The sequence below is a fragment of the Carassius carassius genome, chromosome 39 (genome assembly GCF_963082965.1).
Source record: "Carassius carassius chromosome 39, fCarCar2.1, whole genome shotgun sequence".
Taxonomy (NCBI): Eukaryota; Metazoa; Chordata; class Actinopteri; order Cypriniformes; family Cyprinidae; genus Carassius; species Carassius carassius.
Genome location: NC_081793.1, coordinates 24,199,734 through 24,215,115, shown reverse-complemented (window position 1 = coordinate 24,215,115; position 15,382 = coordinate 24,199,734). Strand labels below are relative to the sequence as shown.

The window sequence follows — 15,382 nt, the reverse complement described above, 5'->3', positions numbered from 1 at the left end:
GGTTTGCGTGAAATATCTTGTTCAGGTCAGAACTAAATAAAAAAAATAACATGCATTTTGTATGCACTGTGTACTGCTTTTATGTTGTCTAATTAAAATTAATAATTTTACAGTGCAATAATAAAAAATAAATAAATAAAACAATGGGCCCTTTTATACACCTGGCGCAATGTGCGGCGCAAGTGTTTTTGCTAGTTTTAACCCGACGCAGTTCTCATTTTCCCATCCTGCCGTGCGTTGTTTAAAAAGCAAATGCAATTGTGTCCATTTGTGCACCCATGGGCATGCTGGTCTGAAAACGAGGTGTGTTCAGGCTCTTTGCTGGCGCGTTGCTATTTTGAGGAACTGAAAATAGACTGCAGCATAGACCAACTCAAACCTGGTCTGACGTCTGGCACAATGTCTATTTCTTTATTTAAAGAGCATGTTCGTATAAGAAGGGAATAGGGACAACCCATTTAGACCATGTGCCAGACATGCTAACTGTTTTCCCGTCGTTAAACTAGCAAAAGTTGATTCGGAGTGCACCTGCGCCATGCGCTTAGATCATTAAATCAGGACCCAATGTGTGCTAGATTGTCATAATGTCAGAAGTTATATATAACTATAGTGAATATCGCACATACAGTATATTATTGTTTTAATTCATTTTCTATATTCAAATCCATTTTCTATATTCAAATCAAACCCTCATGCACACTCACCTCAGCTGTGGGGAACAGAGGCACTGCAAACTGCAGGAGACCTTGGATCTGGATCTGCATGGTGGTCAGCGATCTCTGGAAGAGAGTCAGGGACTGCAAAACAAACTAATTCAGGATCAGTTCCTTATGTTTAAGAGCTAACAAACACAACATCCATAGTTTACACATCACATATACGGTTCATCCTGAAAGGGACTCGTGTGCAGTTTCAATCCCTACCAGTAGAGAGAGAAACTGCACCATCCACAGATACACACACCTGCTAACACTGTCAGCTCTCAAATCTAGGTAAATGAAAGAAAAAAAAAATATATATATATATATACCCAAAAATATATTCAAACACTGTGTCTTGAGATGTGATTTTGTTTTTTTGTTTTTTGTCATGAAAATTTCGAAATATGACCCAGGATTTTGTTTGTTGCAAGATTCACCAGCAAGTGGAACAGCAGATAATTACATCTAAAACCTGATTAAATTTATCCACTTTGTTTGTACAATTTTCACCCTTGTGTCTTGATATGAGAGTGAATTAATGCACTGTGGAAAGGAAAATGCATCTCTATCCCAGACCACACATGAAAAAAGAGAGGCAAGAAAACAAAAAAGAGTGACAGAACAAGAGATTTAGAGACTGCGTGAGTCTGAATAAACAGTGAATAGAAATAAACAAAGATGAGACCAAGAACTGACATGAGTCAGAGATATAGGACACTGGCCTTTTACTGCCTGACCTAAAAACCCTGAGAGATGCAGAGAGACAGGAGAAGTGTGAGAGAAAGACAGAGTCAGGAAAAGAGTAAAGTAGGTGGAGAGGGAGACTGATAAGTCTGAAAGGTAGATTTGAAGCATTTTAAGGAAATCTATATATTTGGCCGAAATTTAAATCAGCATTTGCATTTATGCTTTGCAGAGAAGAAAATCCCACAATGCATTGTGATGGGTCAAGTAAAATAACCAATCCTAGATGGAAAACAAAGTGAGAGTTAAATGTACAAATGCATTCAAATCTAAAAAAAAAAAAAAACAAAAAAAAAATAATAATAATATACATACAAATCCCATAAAATTAGTCACTTATGAGGTTTCATTTAAATTAGGATAATGTTACTGAATCAATAACGCCATGAAAATATAAATGATGAATTGCAAGCTTGCATTCTGAGAAGAATGTGATGAAAAACAGAAAAAAAATTAATATGCATCTTTATATTGCATTGCTCTTGCTGACATACATATATACAGCAAAGTGAACACACTCTTACAAACTACTTATTTTTATTGAATCAATCAAAAATAGTCAACTCAGTTTCAAAAATATTAGTTATTATCTTAAGTAATGGCACACTAATAACAATAATACAAAAGGCCATAAACATCCTTACTGCATTGCCTGTGCTGACATATAAACAATAAATGTAACTAACCAAAACAAATTTGTGAACAAACAACTCTTATGAGCCTCTTATTTTTAACAAACCAGTCATAAAGACTCACAATTCAGTTTTTAAGCAGTGTAATGACTCACTAATATATGATTCTTTGATTAAAACAATTGTGTTTTCTCTGAAGTAACAAAAATCAATATTAAGTAAATCTAGAGTAAAAATAGCATCCTTAGATTCATTATTATTCACATCCCTATTAAAGACCATTTTTAGTAGGAAATTAAAGAACAAAGTGCATGTGATAAATTCTATTAACCATAGTACCTGCTGAAATGGGTTGGGGAGCGTCTGGCTGCAGTATAAGTAATAATGCACAATATCTAGAAAAGAAAAAAACAACAATAAAGAGTGCATTATGAACACCATGACATATAGATCATAGAAAAGAAAAGAAAAAAATCCCAAATCACGTGTCTTTAAAATCTGGACATCTTTAAGATTAAATTAATTTTGTGATGCATGATATCCACCGTACTAAACAGATGTATAGAAGCCATTTTAACCATACAGACTGTGGTTGTATTTTCATTTTTGGGTGAACTATTCCTTTAAGTCTTGCGTACTATGAAAAAGCAGCCTCTGAGGAATGAAATTTTCCTCCGGGAAGCTCCGTCCTCAAGCACCTGAGGGAGCTTCTGTCTGTCTGGTGGTGCAGGAACATATTATGGCTAAGAACAGGATTAAAGTTTCATAATCACAGGAATGGCCATTTTACCGATGTATTCAGTCACAGTGATTATGGAGCAGGATTAAAGGTCTCTCAGATTAACCCTTAAAACTATTCAAGCACTTGATAGTGTAAAAATACCATTTCATGCAAATTTGTACACTGAAGAAGCATAATCCCCATTCATAATATGAGATTAAATGAGCCGGTCATGAATTTGTGTGTGCGCATGTGCATAAGTGTCCACGTCTGTTTTTCTCCCTACATATAATACATAAATTAAGAATAAGAGATACACTCACCTGAGCTGATTACGTCTTTTGTTTGGTTCATCAGAAATTTGTCTGGTGCAACACAAAAATCACTTGTGCCCTAGACCGTAAAACACACATAAAGTTAAAAACCTGCAATAAATTAAATAGAAATATAAAATATATACACTACCATTCAAAGGTTTGATGTCAGTAATGTTTTTTTTATGTTCACTTTATGTTCACCACAGCTACATTTATTAGATTAAACATACAAATTGTTAAATATTATTACAATATTTATTTTCTATTTTTGAATACATTTTTGAATGGATTTTATTCCAGTGATGGATTTCAGCATCTACTCCAGTCACATGATCGTTTAGAAATCATTCCAATATGCTATAGTTGCTTAATATTCAAAATTTTAATTATTTATTTATTTATTTTGATGAACAGAAAGTGCAAAAGAACAGCTTTTAACTTGAAATTTGTATAATAAATACACTGTTCCAAAATGCTTGTATAATTGTATTTGAGCTAAACACACTCCAGTTACTGTAGGATGTTTGGGGCAATAGGTGAAGGGACATAAATCAACACAGGAAGTACACACGGATGCAAACACACACTCATACTGTAGACTTGATGTATAAACCCATGGGTGCAAAAAAACAGCTGTTAGACAGGAAGGAACATGGGCAACAGGAAATAGGGATGCAGACACTATCCTATAATGATTGTCTAAGGAAAAAAAGTCATGCAGAAACACCACACACACACTCTCACATATAGTCTGCACATAATCATCATCCCCAGGCTGTGAAAGGAACACATATTCCTGTCAACAATACATTTGCATTCAATGATGACATCATTGTTCCATTCGACCAGGAGCAATTTCTCTCACAAGGCAAGACAGACTCAAAACAATTCAGATAAAAATCCAATCGACAGCACTGAAAAGTATTGAAAAATAATACAATATACAAAATAATAAATTAAATAAAATAAATTAAAAAAAACAAGTGGTAATATTGACAACTAACTCAGACTTTGTCGTCCAATTTCAGAAGTCCACCACAATTATCAATTATCCCACTGCCTCCAATATTTGTCATTTCTCAGCCTTTATTACATGGCAACCCATTAGGAGCATTTTTTCTGCAGTGATACATGTCTATCAACTTTAAAACATTCCCCTCATCTGGTCTCAGAGTAAGGAAGTTTAAAGTCAAGACCACATCCTGTTGAACTCCCGAGGCTCAATACCTTGTGTTATGCATTAATTCATTAGCCGTGCAGACAGGATCAAAGCCCTGTGTGTGTGTGTCTAATGCCGGCAGGAAAGATGGGTTCATTACAGAGAACTAAGCGTGTCCACTGATGCTGAAGAGGTAACACATCTACATTTCTCTCTTAATGAGCTGAAACAAGCTTCCATAGCGAATTTGCAGCCTATTAAATGAATTTGAATAATTTTTATTTTTTTTGCCGTGGACTGTGTACATTCAGCTTTGGGAGAACAGCTGTGTGAAAAACACTTTTGTATTTGGTAATAGATTTGTAAGTAATGCATGAACAATAATTTCTCTCACAAACTCAGCACTAGCAACAAGTTCCACTGACAGACTCTATTGATTCTCCTATACAGTTTGCATTTTTTCTTTTTTTTTTCTTTTTTGATGGATATAATTGGTTTGTGGGTAGTGCATTCATAACCTGCCAGTTAGTTATGAGTAGGGGAATAAGTGTGTGAGTGAGTGGAACAGTTTGAAAGAGAATATAGAGGTGGTATAAAAGTTAAATGAATCACACTGTGTCATAAAACTTTGCCAAAAACTGATTTTCCTAAGACTCTACGGGGATGCTCTCTAAACTCAATTATAATTCTGAGCCTAAAAAAAAAAAACTATTAATAATGCATCCACACAGCAATTTTAAGTGCAATTAATTAATTTTATTTAATCTGAATTAAATTGACTGCAATGCACCAAACTCTCATCTAGACTCTCAACAAAATCTTGTGGTCGTTATACTGAATCAAAAAAGCCATTGGGTCTTTTTAACTGAAGGTGGGCCTCCATTCCTGCTCAACGGGTTCCTCCACCCCAAAATGAAAATTTTGTAATTAAGGAAACTAGGGTGGAGTATTCCTTTAATTTACATGTTGGCATATTAAGCATTGAAAAAGAAATGGCTTGGTTTAAACTAAAAAGAAAAACCTGGAAAAGATCAGAGACCATGTGTCGATTGTAACATAAAAGAATTCCAACAGTGGCTTTACAATACCTGCCCTTTCTTTTTTTTCCTCCTCCTTCATTGATGTGGTTTAATGAAATCTGCCACATTTAACTTTTACACATTTAACTAACACATTTAACACATTTAACATTTTGCCAATAAGCACATAAAGCAGTGTTTTTGATTGCACACACCCACATCGATAAATTGGAAGTTTATCACCTCCTTCAGGGAAGCAGACAGCAATTGACTATTATTTGTCATGCTCTGTCACATAAATAAGCTCTTGATAGCGACGGACTGACTGTGACCCGCCTCAAGTGCTTATAAATCCAAATAATGTCACATAAAAATGCACAATGTATGTAATCACATGAAGTGTTATGAATGGAATTACTGATGGGTTTTTCTTGAATTGGATAATGATCCAAACAGAATCACTGATTGAATAGCAGGCTTGTTGGCTGGTACTTACCACTGCAGTGGCCACATCAGCTCCGAGAGATGCCCAACTCAGTATCAGAGTCAGAACACCGCAGACCATCATCCTGCACACATACCATAAACAATGGTTAACAATTATGCTACTGTGTTTTGGGGTTGAAATGTGACCTTACAGTTTGTGCTTCTGTTTGTGTTTGAGAAATTTGGGTAGACCATACCCAACCAAGTTTATTCCGCTGATTTTGTCCCCCTTGAATCTTTATAAATGAAGGTTTTGAACCATATACACCATCACTGATCTCAATTTAGGATCTCTCTGAAACCATTTACTTCTATTAGACCGCAGAACACTTCCAACACTTCACTTTACACTGAACATGACAGCAAGTTTTCTTTGCTCATAAACGCACTGTGCTACTAAATAACACACTTTTTACTTCAGGAAATACTATGCAGTAAAATCCAGCTGATAAATTAAGCAATTACTCACACCTAAGCGATTGGTTTCCTTTGTAATTTGTCATTTGAATGAGAACTGTAATGAAAAACATTATGTCCTTTTTCAGGTGTACAGCATTAAAGACAATCCTTTGAGAACAAGGAGAATATTTGAAGGAGAACATTTTATTAGCTGTTCTTTTCTCCTTGATCTTTCATTTAATTAACTTCTTTCTATCAATCTTATGTCATAACATTTTAAAGGGGGGCATTTCATTAATTTTCCCTGAGATAAAGTTTCTTCTTCCTCTTCCTGTTTATTTTATTTTTAGATCTCTGTCATAAATTCCAGTATTCAACATCTCATGGTAACCCAAAGTAATATCATGTTTGTACTCACGTAGTGAGCAGCCAACGGGATTGTTTGGCCAGACCCAGACAAGCAGCAAGACAAATGACCAGATCCAAGATCAGTATCAGTAGGTACGTCAACCACCTTCACAGGAAAGAAAAATCATCAGATGAAGACTTTTATAAGCAGTTTATAAACATTAAATGATGTGAATTGAGATGCTGTCGAGAATTCACACAATACCACATAAAACCTGACACACATAATACAAAGGAAAATTAAAATCATAAAAAAATATATATATATATTTAATGTCAACAATCGTACCATTTGTTTATTTTTTTTATTTCTCCACAGGAATTTTAGGTTGAATTTTTAGTTATATAGTTAAGTAAAACATGACTGAGACTCTGCTGAGCTACAAAAGAGCAATCGCTAAGAGATAGAATCTTCTTGTTAGCGTGCATGTTCTGCTTAGGCCACTCCAGAGAGCTCTTCGTCTCTGGAAATAATTCATAATAGATGAACAACTTCTATAGGTATTAATATTTCATACACTGAAACCTTGTCAGAGGGGAATAGATGAACGTGTCTCTTCCTATAAACTGCTCTCAGACACATGCACACCCACATTCACATTATCACATCGGCTATATTAATATGCTTCCTATCAAAGATGAACTTTTCTGGCAACCTAACCTAATGAATTGTGAAATCAACGCTTATCATCCTGCCATCTGCAATGTGGCATGATGACAGGAATATAAATGCAGTGGATGTTTTGATGGATGACCAGTGGTGAAGCTGCAGCTGTAAATAACGTGTGGTCTATAGTGTCTAACACAAGGAAACGGCTTTAAATGCAACTATAAAAGAGACTGTACACACACGCATTAGTAGTTAATGGACAACTATGGTGCTTCACTCAACCACACTTAGAAGAATATTTAGAGTCTAGGATGGAATATGTCATAATGTTTTTGCCTGCTACAAAACAAAGGTAGAAAATAAACCTGCAGTGCAAAGAAAATTTATTGCAGGAGAGGTACATTATGGAAAAATGTAAGGTGGCAGCTTGCCTGTAATACTCCACGTATGCTGTCTGATCAGCTATGGCTGCCAGGTCTACTTTTGCCTTTTCCCAGTCAGGAAGCCCAAGTAGCTGCTTAATGATGTTGTCTGACATCTGTTGCATGAACTGCAGTGTCTGCACAAAGTCTCCACGTGTGGCAAAGATCTCGCCCAATCGAGACAAGTGCTCATTCAGGCCGTTCTGCATGCCTCCCACAGTACCAGTAACCTGGGAGAGAATAACACTGTTAGTACACACAGAAATACTGTTAGCGATGGTTTTATAATAACACATTTTTTTCTATAATAACATAGAAAAATAAACTGATAACTGTATTCATCGTATAATCCTTAAATAAAGGTATCATGGTTTTAACAAATATAATAAGCTGCACAATTGTTTAAATGATAATAATAACCTATTCAATATCCCTTTCAAGAGGTACTAATATGTATACTTAGATATTAATATGCACTTTTAAGGAAGCATTTTTTTTTTGGTAAATAAGGTCCAAAAGTGTACCTTTTGAAATGGAACCGATTTAATGACAACTGTAGAACTTTTTTTTTTTTCTTTTTCTTTTTCTGAGAGTGGCTTGCCTATTTTAGCAATGAAAAAAAGCCAAACTAGGTATGTGAGAAAGTACTGGATGCTCTAAAAAGAATGCTCTAAAAAGAACTGTTTTCAGTGTGAATGGCCACAAAGATATACTCAATTTGTAACCAGATTTGTGTTCTCTTGTGTTCATAGACCCACCCAAAGCTTAATTAAATAGAGTGTAACTAAGAAAAAAAAAAAGGATGAGATGAGATGAGGCCAGATGGTGATTGCATGCAATACAGCATATTTACACTTCAGTAAGAGTAAAAGAAAAAAAGGCATAGAATCAGGGGATTCCTAGGGAAATGATCTACATCTTAAATCAAATACTCCTAGCACAGACTCAATTCCCAGCAGTTTTCTTTGGGTTATGACCAAGTGGCAACCTCCTGCTCTTTCTTGTGAAGTGATTAAATGTAATTCCTCAACTGGCCGCTAGAGGCTGGCTGCAAAATGGCCAACTTAACAGCAGAAAAAAATAAATGTTTACAGCCTGGTTCAAAAAAATTATTTTGCTCTATATAGCAAAGTTTGCCTGTCATGACTGTGAGGGGTATGAATTTTTTTATTACTCAAATTAACTAATTATATTAAGCCTTAAAGTTCTGCATAATTAAGGGCGTGGTCACTTGAGTGACAAGTGGATTGCCACTGCTGTCATCGCTGTCGAGTTAGGTGAGCGTGGTTTCAGCAACCATCTCCTGCCTTTTTTACCATTTTCCTTTATCTGGGAGTGACGTCTAGTGATGCGCTGCCAAGATGGCGACGGCCGCCTCTGCCCACTTTTGGCTTCAAAAACACTCTTCAGAAACTTATGGGTGACGTCACGGACACTATGTCCATGTCTATGGTTATGACATCATTACGAGAGTGAAGTGATCTCATACCCAAAATGGTGAGAAACTCAATTACTTACTGGTTATCTAGTTTGACGGGACTCATTTTTCATCAGATCTCTGATCTCACATCAGCACTGCGATTTCCTGAATCATTTCATCTTCATGAAATACAAAAGTCCTGATGTGTTTTTTATTTTTTTTTATTCTAAGAGAGTGATTTTGAGGAACATTTTTTTATGTTTCTTGGGAATAGCAAAGTTTATTGTGTGGCCACAACTGTGAAAACCTATTTAGTGGGGTTTAATATCTCATCTGAACATAATCCAATAATCTAGCTAATAAACAAATGCTAGACATCTGAGCTGCATTTCTTAAGCCACAACTATAATGCATTTGAGGAAGTGGTTAAGATACGAGACCGAGATTTTTCTCCCAGCGCTGTGGCTCTAATTGATTGTCTCTGGTTTCTGTTGGAGCTGAGCTTCTGCAATTAAATTTGAATGGGAGAGTTGAAGCGTGAAATAGAACACAAGCACTAAGTGCTGTTGCCTGCTCTATAACCAGATATGATTTTCTATTTCTCCATTAAAATTGTGTGTGGGTGGGTGGGTGTGTTTATATGTTGGGGGTGGGGGGGTCAACCTTACAATGACCTTACTGCTTACAGGTCTTCTAATAATGACTGTGGTAATGTCTGGGGATTTCCTGGTGGAACTAGTTCAGAGGTTCTCAATATAGTTACTGAGAACCAGAAATAAATGAACATATAAAGACTAACAATGGAATAAAGATTGCGCGGAAGTAGTAAGATAAAGATCAGATGTGACTCTTACAAACAGTAGTGTGTTGAAACATGAACTTTTTAGCGTTCAGAAACTGTTTGACATTGAAACGGAAAAAAAACAACAATCAAAGTCACTTTATCTTCAGATTCTCCTTCGACGAACGTTTGATTAACTGCCTTGTGGGTGATGGATAAACAGCTCTCAGCTCCAGTTTTTATTGCTTTCTATCAATTTTCTCTCACAGTTAACTGTTGTGTATGAAGAATATTAGGAGGATTGTGGGTATTTTCCTGGGAGAGACTTTTAGTTAGAGTCTTTGGGTTGTTTGAAAAGGCAAGGAACTTTTCCACAAACAAAAACTTTCAAAACTCATCAGAAAAACATGATTTTTTTTGCACCTTTAACACATTTCATATGTTCCACACTATTAAATATATTCAAAATATTAGAATATTGGCAGTCATTTGCACATTGCCAGTCGAAAAAGAAAACAAACAGAAAAGGAATAGAGAGATCAGAAAGGACGAGAGAGAGAGAGAGAATGCTCTGGTTACTTTTGTAACCTCAGTTCCCAGAGATAAGGGAATGAGCATTGTGTTGTACGCTTATGGGTATGAGAATCTCCTGTTAACTATGATACTAAAGACTGATTTCTTCATGTTCTTGTAGCTGCACAAATAAATGGCGCTTCAACCCGCTAAAAGGAGTGGAGCCAGCCAACTGTTATGTAAGTCTTGGCTCAGAGCGCCATTCATCAGAATCTTTTGACTGATAGCAACGAGACTGATGCTCGGTCCCCTTATCTCAGGGATTACAATAGGTTATAAAATCTGGTCAAGACAGAAAATGAAGTTCAGACAGTCGACGCACAGATATCAACAATTGAAAATCTGCTGGACCAAGCCCAGGAGGAGGCCAAACCTCTGGTGGAGTTAGCCCTGACTCCGATTAGACACTGTAAGCTTGCTGAGGCGTAAACCAAGTCTATAGTGTCAACTATCAAGAGAGATTAGGGCTGGGCGATATGGAGCAAAAAATATATCTTGATATATTTTGCTATATCTCGATATACGATATATATCTCGACATCTTTACAGAAAAAGAACCCCCAAAACTACTGCAAAAACAAATATGCCAAATATTACATATTTAGGGCCCTATAAAATGTTAAATTTTTTTTTTGTTTTTGTTTTTTATTGTTACCTAATTATGTGTTTTAGAATTTGTAATTATTTAAATGCACAAAAACAACTTAATTTTTTTTTTTTTTTTCTTAAAATAGCCTTATGTAAAATGTTTTTTCCCCTCTGAAATTCTGTGTATTTAAATTTTTCTGGTTATCAAATGAAGGCATAAAACATTCATTTAATTTATATTTTAATTATTGAAAATTAAGCAAACTTTATTTTGTGGTAAACAAAGGGGATTTACCAATAAAAATAAAACATGGAAAAAATGTTGTGTGATTATTCCTTAATTTATGTTCGTTTCATTTTAAGAGTAGTAGTAGTAGTGGGCTATGTACATTCTGCTGAACAATAGTAATAGATTTCTGGCAAATACTTTTATTTTGACGGGTTTACCTTTACAGTTCTGTGTATGTGATACTACAGTCTATGATGTGATATATGACGCTAGTTTTACTCAAATCAAATGGTCAGATGCTCTTGAAGTGACTCTTAGTGCAGTTCTGGAGATGTTGTTCGTGTGTTTTCATCCTTATTTAGTGAGACGACAGAAGTTGAAATCACCACGAGCGTCACGCACACTTCAGTGTGAGTGTAATAGACGAAGACGCGCTTCTGCGCCATTCATTAACACAGACACGCAGAACATGCAGGATTCATATTTAACAGCATACGGTAAACAAATATTCACGTATGACACAGTTTTGTCTGCCCCAAATGGCCAGGAGGGGACAGTGAAGGGCCAGGGGCCTACAGCAGTAATAATATATAGAGCACTGAAGTGGCTCATACTCCTGAACCTGGTGCTTAGCCTGACCTAGAGCTCATTCAACTTCCAAACCACAGATCAGTTTTTCTTGAGTGAGTCATTCTGTAGCCTATTGCCTAAACTGAAATGTCCACTAATGTGACATTTTAATTTATGCTGTCAAACATTTCACTGACTACTTCTCACTCAAAATCCAAACTCTGGATAAAGTTACACTCAATGAAAACATAGTGATTGTTAAGCAGCTGGATTGAGTCCAGAAAAAGTGACCTTCACAAGCTCAGAAGATGGTACAAAACAACCCAGTGCTCTGCATCATGTCACACCGTGCAGAGAATAGAGGTATTTATAGAACAAATACCTTTCTGGTTGACTTTCTGTAATATTATATCGACCCTAAAATAACTCTGAAAATTATTTATTTTCCTGTATTCACCACAAAACTATTGGACATTTCCAGAATTATTACCTGGGGGAAAAAATACAGTTCCACTTAACAGAAAGCATGCCCTCATGCAATATGGGGTAAGTTGTCACAATGACCATGTTGTATATTGACATTTATTTTAAAATAATAAATTTTAATAAAATATGTAAATATTATGTAAATGAATAAATGATGATGATAATAATAATAATAAAATAATATTCATATTGTGGACCATTTAAAGGCTATAATACAGTAAATAATAAATGATTTAATAATTATTCATAAAAAAAACTGTAAAAATATTTTTTATCTACATTTCATAAAGTGTATAAAACACTCAAAATGTATCTACAGCATCATGGTTCTCCTGTAACTAAAAATGTAAGTTCTTGTTAATCCCTAGGTGCTTCTGTGAACACAAAACAGACCCGCACAGGAAGCCACACAGTTCATTTGCAAGCACAGAGGGGGTGCTGAAAGGAGGGAAACAAGAGACCTTATGGCCCAGAACCAATAAACCCGAAAAACCAAGCAGTCAACGCTCAACACTCCTGCAAAAAACAAGTCCTACTATTCCTTTTCTTGACTCCTTTGAAAGGGCAGTCCAGTGCTTTCAAACAAAAAGAGCATACGAGTGTGTGTGTGTTTGTGTGTGTGAGAGAGAGAGAGAGAGAGAGAGAGAGAGAGAGAGAGAGAGAGAGAGAGAGAGAGAAAACAAGCATCTGTGTACAATGGATGCCAAATTAAATCATTGTTTTCAGGCAGGCAGAACCACTGAAGGGCCTCAATCAGGAAAGTCAAAGAATTCCACAATTGACTTCATCAAAGCCTTTTTCGCAGAGTTCATTGCTAATTATGGGCATAGCATGCTAGGTTTTCATACAGTGGAAACTTTGTTCCGTTTGAAGGACCTGGTCACTAAGGAGAAATCCAAGAATGGAGGGCCTCTTCTACTTGATGGCATTCTTAGATGTATTGATGATTCTTGAAGACATTAATCTGTGGTCATGACCCAAAGATCAAAAACATCTCTAGTTCTTCTAAGCATCATCACATCATTTTTTCACAAAAAATATGCTCTTATCTCTATTAGGCAGACTGCTAATGAAAATTATGGCTAATTTTTCCCCCAAAAGTGCCTTCTGCCTTTTGGCTTGTGATGACTCAGAGAGTGTGTCGAGGGAATCAAGTTGACCTCAGATAAGTGTGTGCCTCATAATTCAGAGCGAGACAGAAACAGACGCATTAATCTCCATTAGTTCAGAAGGGGAGTTCATTCTCAACTCCTCATGAATAAGCGGGCAGATGCTTGAAGCACTTTCAGTGTTCAGTTCAGAACCACAGCATCAACACTTCCCTGAAGGCTTGTACAGCAGGTGTTAGTGAGTTGAACAGCTGTAGGAGATTACTGATCTATAGCTTGTGAGATGTTTGCACTCAAAGGTGCAAAATTTTTTGTTAAGGACTAAATGGAAGTAAATAAGCTTGTCATCAGCTACACACTTGGAAATAAATATAAGGTGAGGTTCGGGTTGATGATGTCATCCCTAGAGTTAGGATAATGTCCAGTGACCTCAAACTGACAGTATCTGGGAATTTTGACTCTTTTACTAACAGGTGTGACTCTCAAATTGTCTTCTCCATACAACTTTTAATAGCAGCTGTATGTCTGTTTTGAGAGACAGATGGATTGATAAAGAGAGTGATGGAGCAACAGAAAGGTAGACAGAGCGATGGAATGATGGATAGAGTGATGAAGCGACGGACAGATAGATAGATAGAAAGAATGATGGAACAGTGGATGAATGGGTGGATGGATAGAACAATGGACAGACAGATGGATGGATGGATTGACAGACCAACTGAATTCTGGATGGATGGATGGATGGATGAATGGACTGATTAATGGATGGATGGACAGTTAGAATGCTGGATGAACAGAGAAATAGACAGACAGAACAATGGATGGATGGATGGATGGATGGATTATTGGGTGGAAAAATAGAATGATGAATGTATTGAAGTACAGACGACGGATTGACAGCAGACAGAATGATAGAACAACAGAATGTCAGACAGACAGATAAACAGACAGACAGACAGACAGACAGACAGACAGACAGACAGATAGATAGATAGATAGATAGATAGATAGATAGATAGATAGATAGATAGATAGATAGATAGATAGATAGATAGATAGATAGATAGACAGACTTTTGCAGTCTTTCAGTCAACCAGGCAATGAAATACAACCCGAATTCCGGAAAAGTTGGGACGTTTTTTAAATTTTAATAAAATGAAAACTAAAGGAATTTCAAATCACATGAGCCAATATTTTATTCACAATAGAACATAGATAACGTAGCAAATGTTTAAACTGAGAAATTTTACACTTTTATCCACTTAATTAGCTCATTTAAAATTTAATGCCTGCTACAGGTCTCAAAAAAGTTGGCACGGGGGCAAAAAATGGCTAAAAAAGCAAGCAGTTTTGAAAAGATTCAGCTGGGAGAACATCTAGTGATTAATTAAGTTAATTGATATCAGGTCTGTAACGTGATTAGCTATAAAAGCTTTGTCTTACAGAAGCAGAGTCTCTCAGAAGTAAAGATGGGCAGAGGCTCTCCAATCTGTGAAAGACTGCGTAAAAAAATTGTGGAAAACTTTAAAAACAATGTTCCTCAACGTCAAATTGCAAAGGCTTTGCAAATCTCATCATCTACAGTGCATAACATCATCAAAAGATTCAGAGAAACTGGAGAAATCTCTGTGCGTAAGGGACAAGGCCGGAGACCTTTATTGGATGCCCGTGGTCTTCGGGCTCTCAGACGACACTGCATCACTCATCGGCATGATTGTGTCAATGACATTACTAAATGGGCCCAGGAATACTTTCAGAAACCACTGTCTGTAAACACAATCCGCCGTGCCATCAGCAGATGCCAACTAAAGCTCTATCATGCAAAAAGGAAGCCATATGTGAACATGGTCCAGAAGCGCCGTCGTGTCCTGTGGGCCAAGGCTCCTTTAAAATGGACTATTTCAAAGTGGAATAGTGTTTTATGGTCAGACGAGTCCAAATTTGACATTCTTGTTGGAAATCACGGACGCCGTGTCCTCCGGGCTAAAGAGGAGGGAGACCTTCCAGC

The 15,382-nt window shown here is 36.4% G+C and overlaps 1 protein-coding gene across 2 annotated transcripts in view; it reads right to left on the bottom strand.

Annotated features, from left to right (window-relative positions):
• Window positions 1–15,382, bottom strand: part of LOC132121675 (protein tweety homolog 2-like) — a 60,644-nt gene that overhangs the window by 5,408 nt on the left and 39,854 nt on the right. The window contains exons 4-9 of one of the 2 annotated variants that reach the window (XM_059531335.1): window positions 7,628–7,848; window positions 6,597–6,692; window positions 5,790–5,862; window positions 3,122–3,191; window positions 2,417–2,472; window positions 705–809 (exon numbers count right to left, since the gene is read on the bottom strand). In XM_059531335.1, coding sequence (XP_059387318.1) covers window positions 705–809; window positions 2,417–2,472; window positions 3,122–3,191; window positions 5,790–5,862; window positions 6,597–6,692; window positions 7,628–7,848 — 621 coding nt within the window. The remainder of the gene's footprint in view (window positions 1–704; window positions 810–2,416; window positions 2,473–3,121; window positions 3,192–5,789; window positions 5,863–6,596; window positions 6,693–7,627; window positions 7,849–15,382) is intronic. The other variant, XM_059531336.1, reaches the window with a different exon arrangement.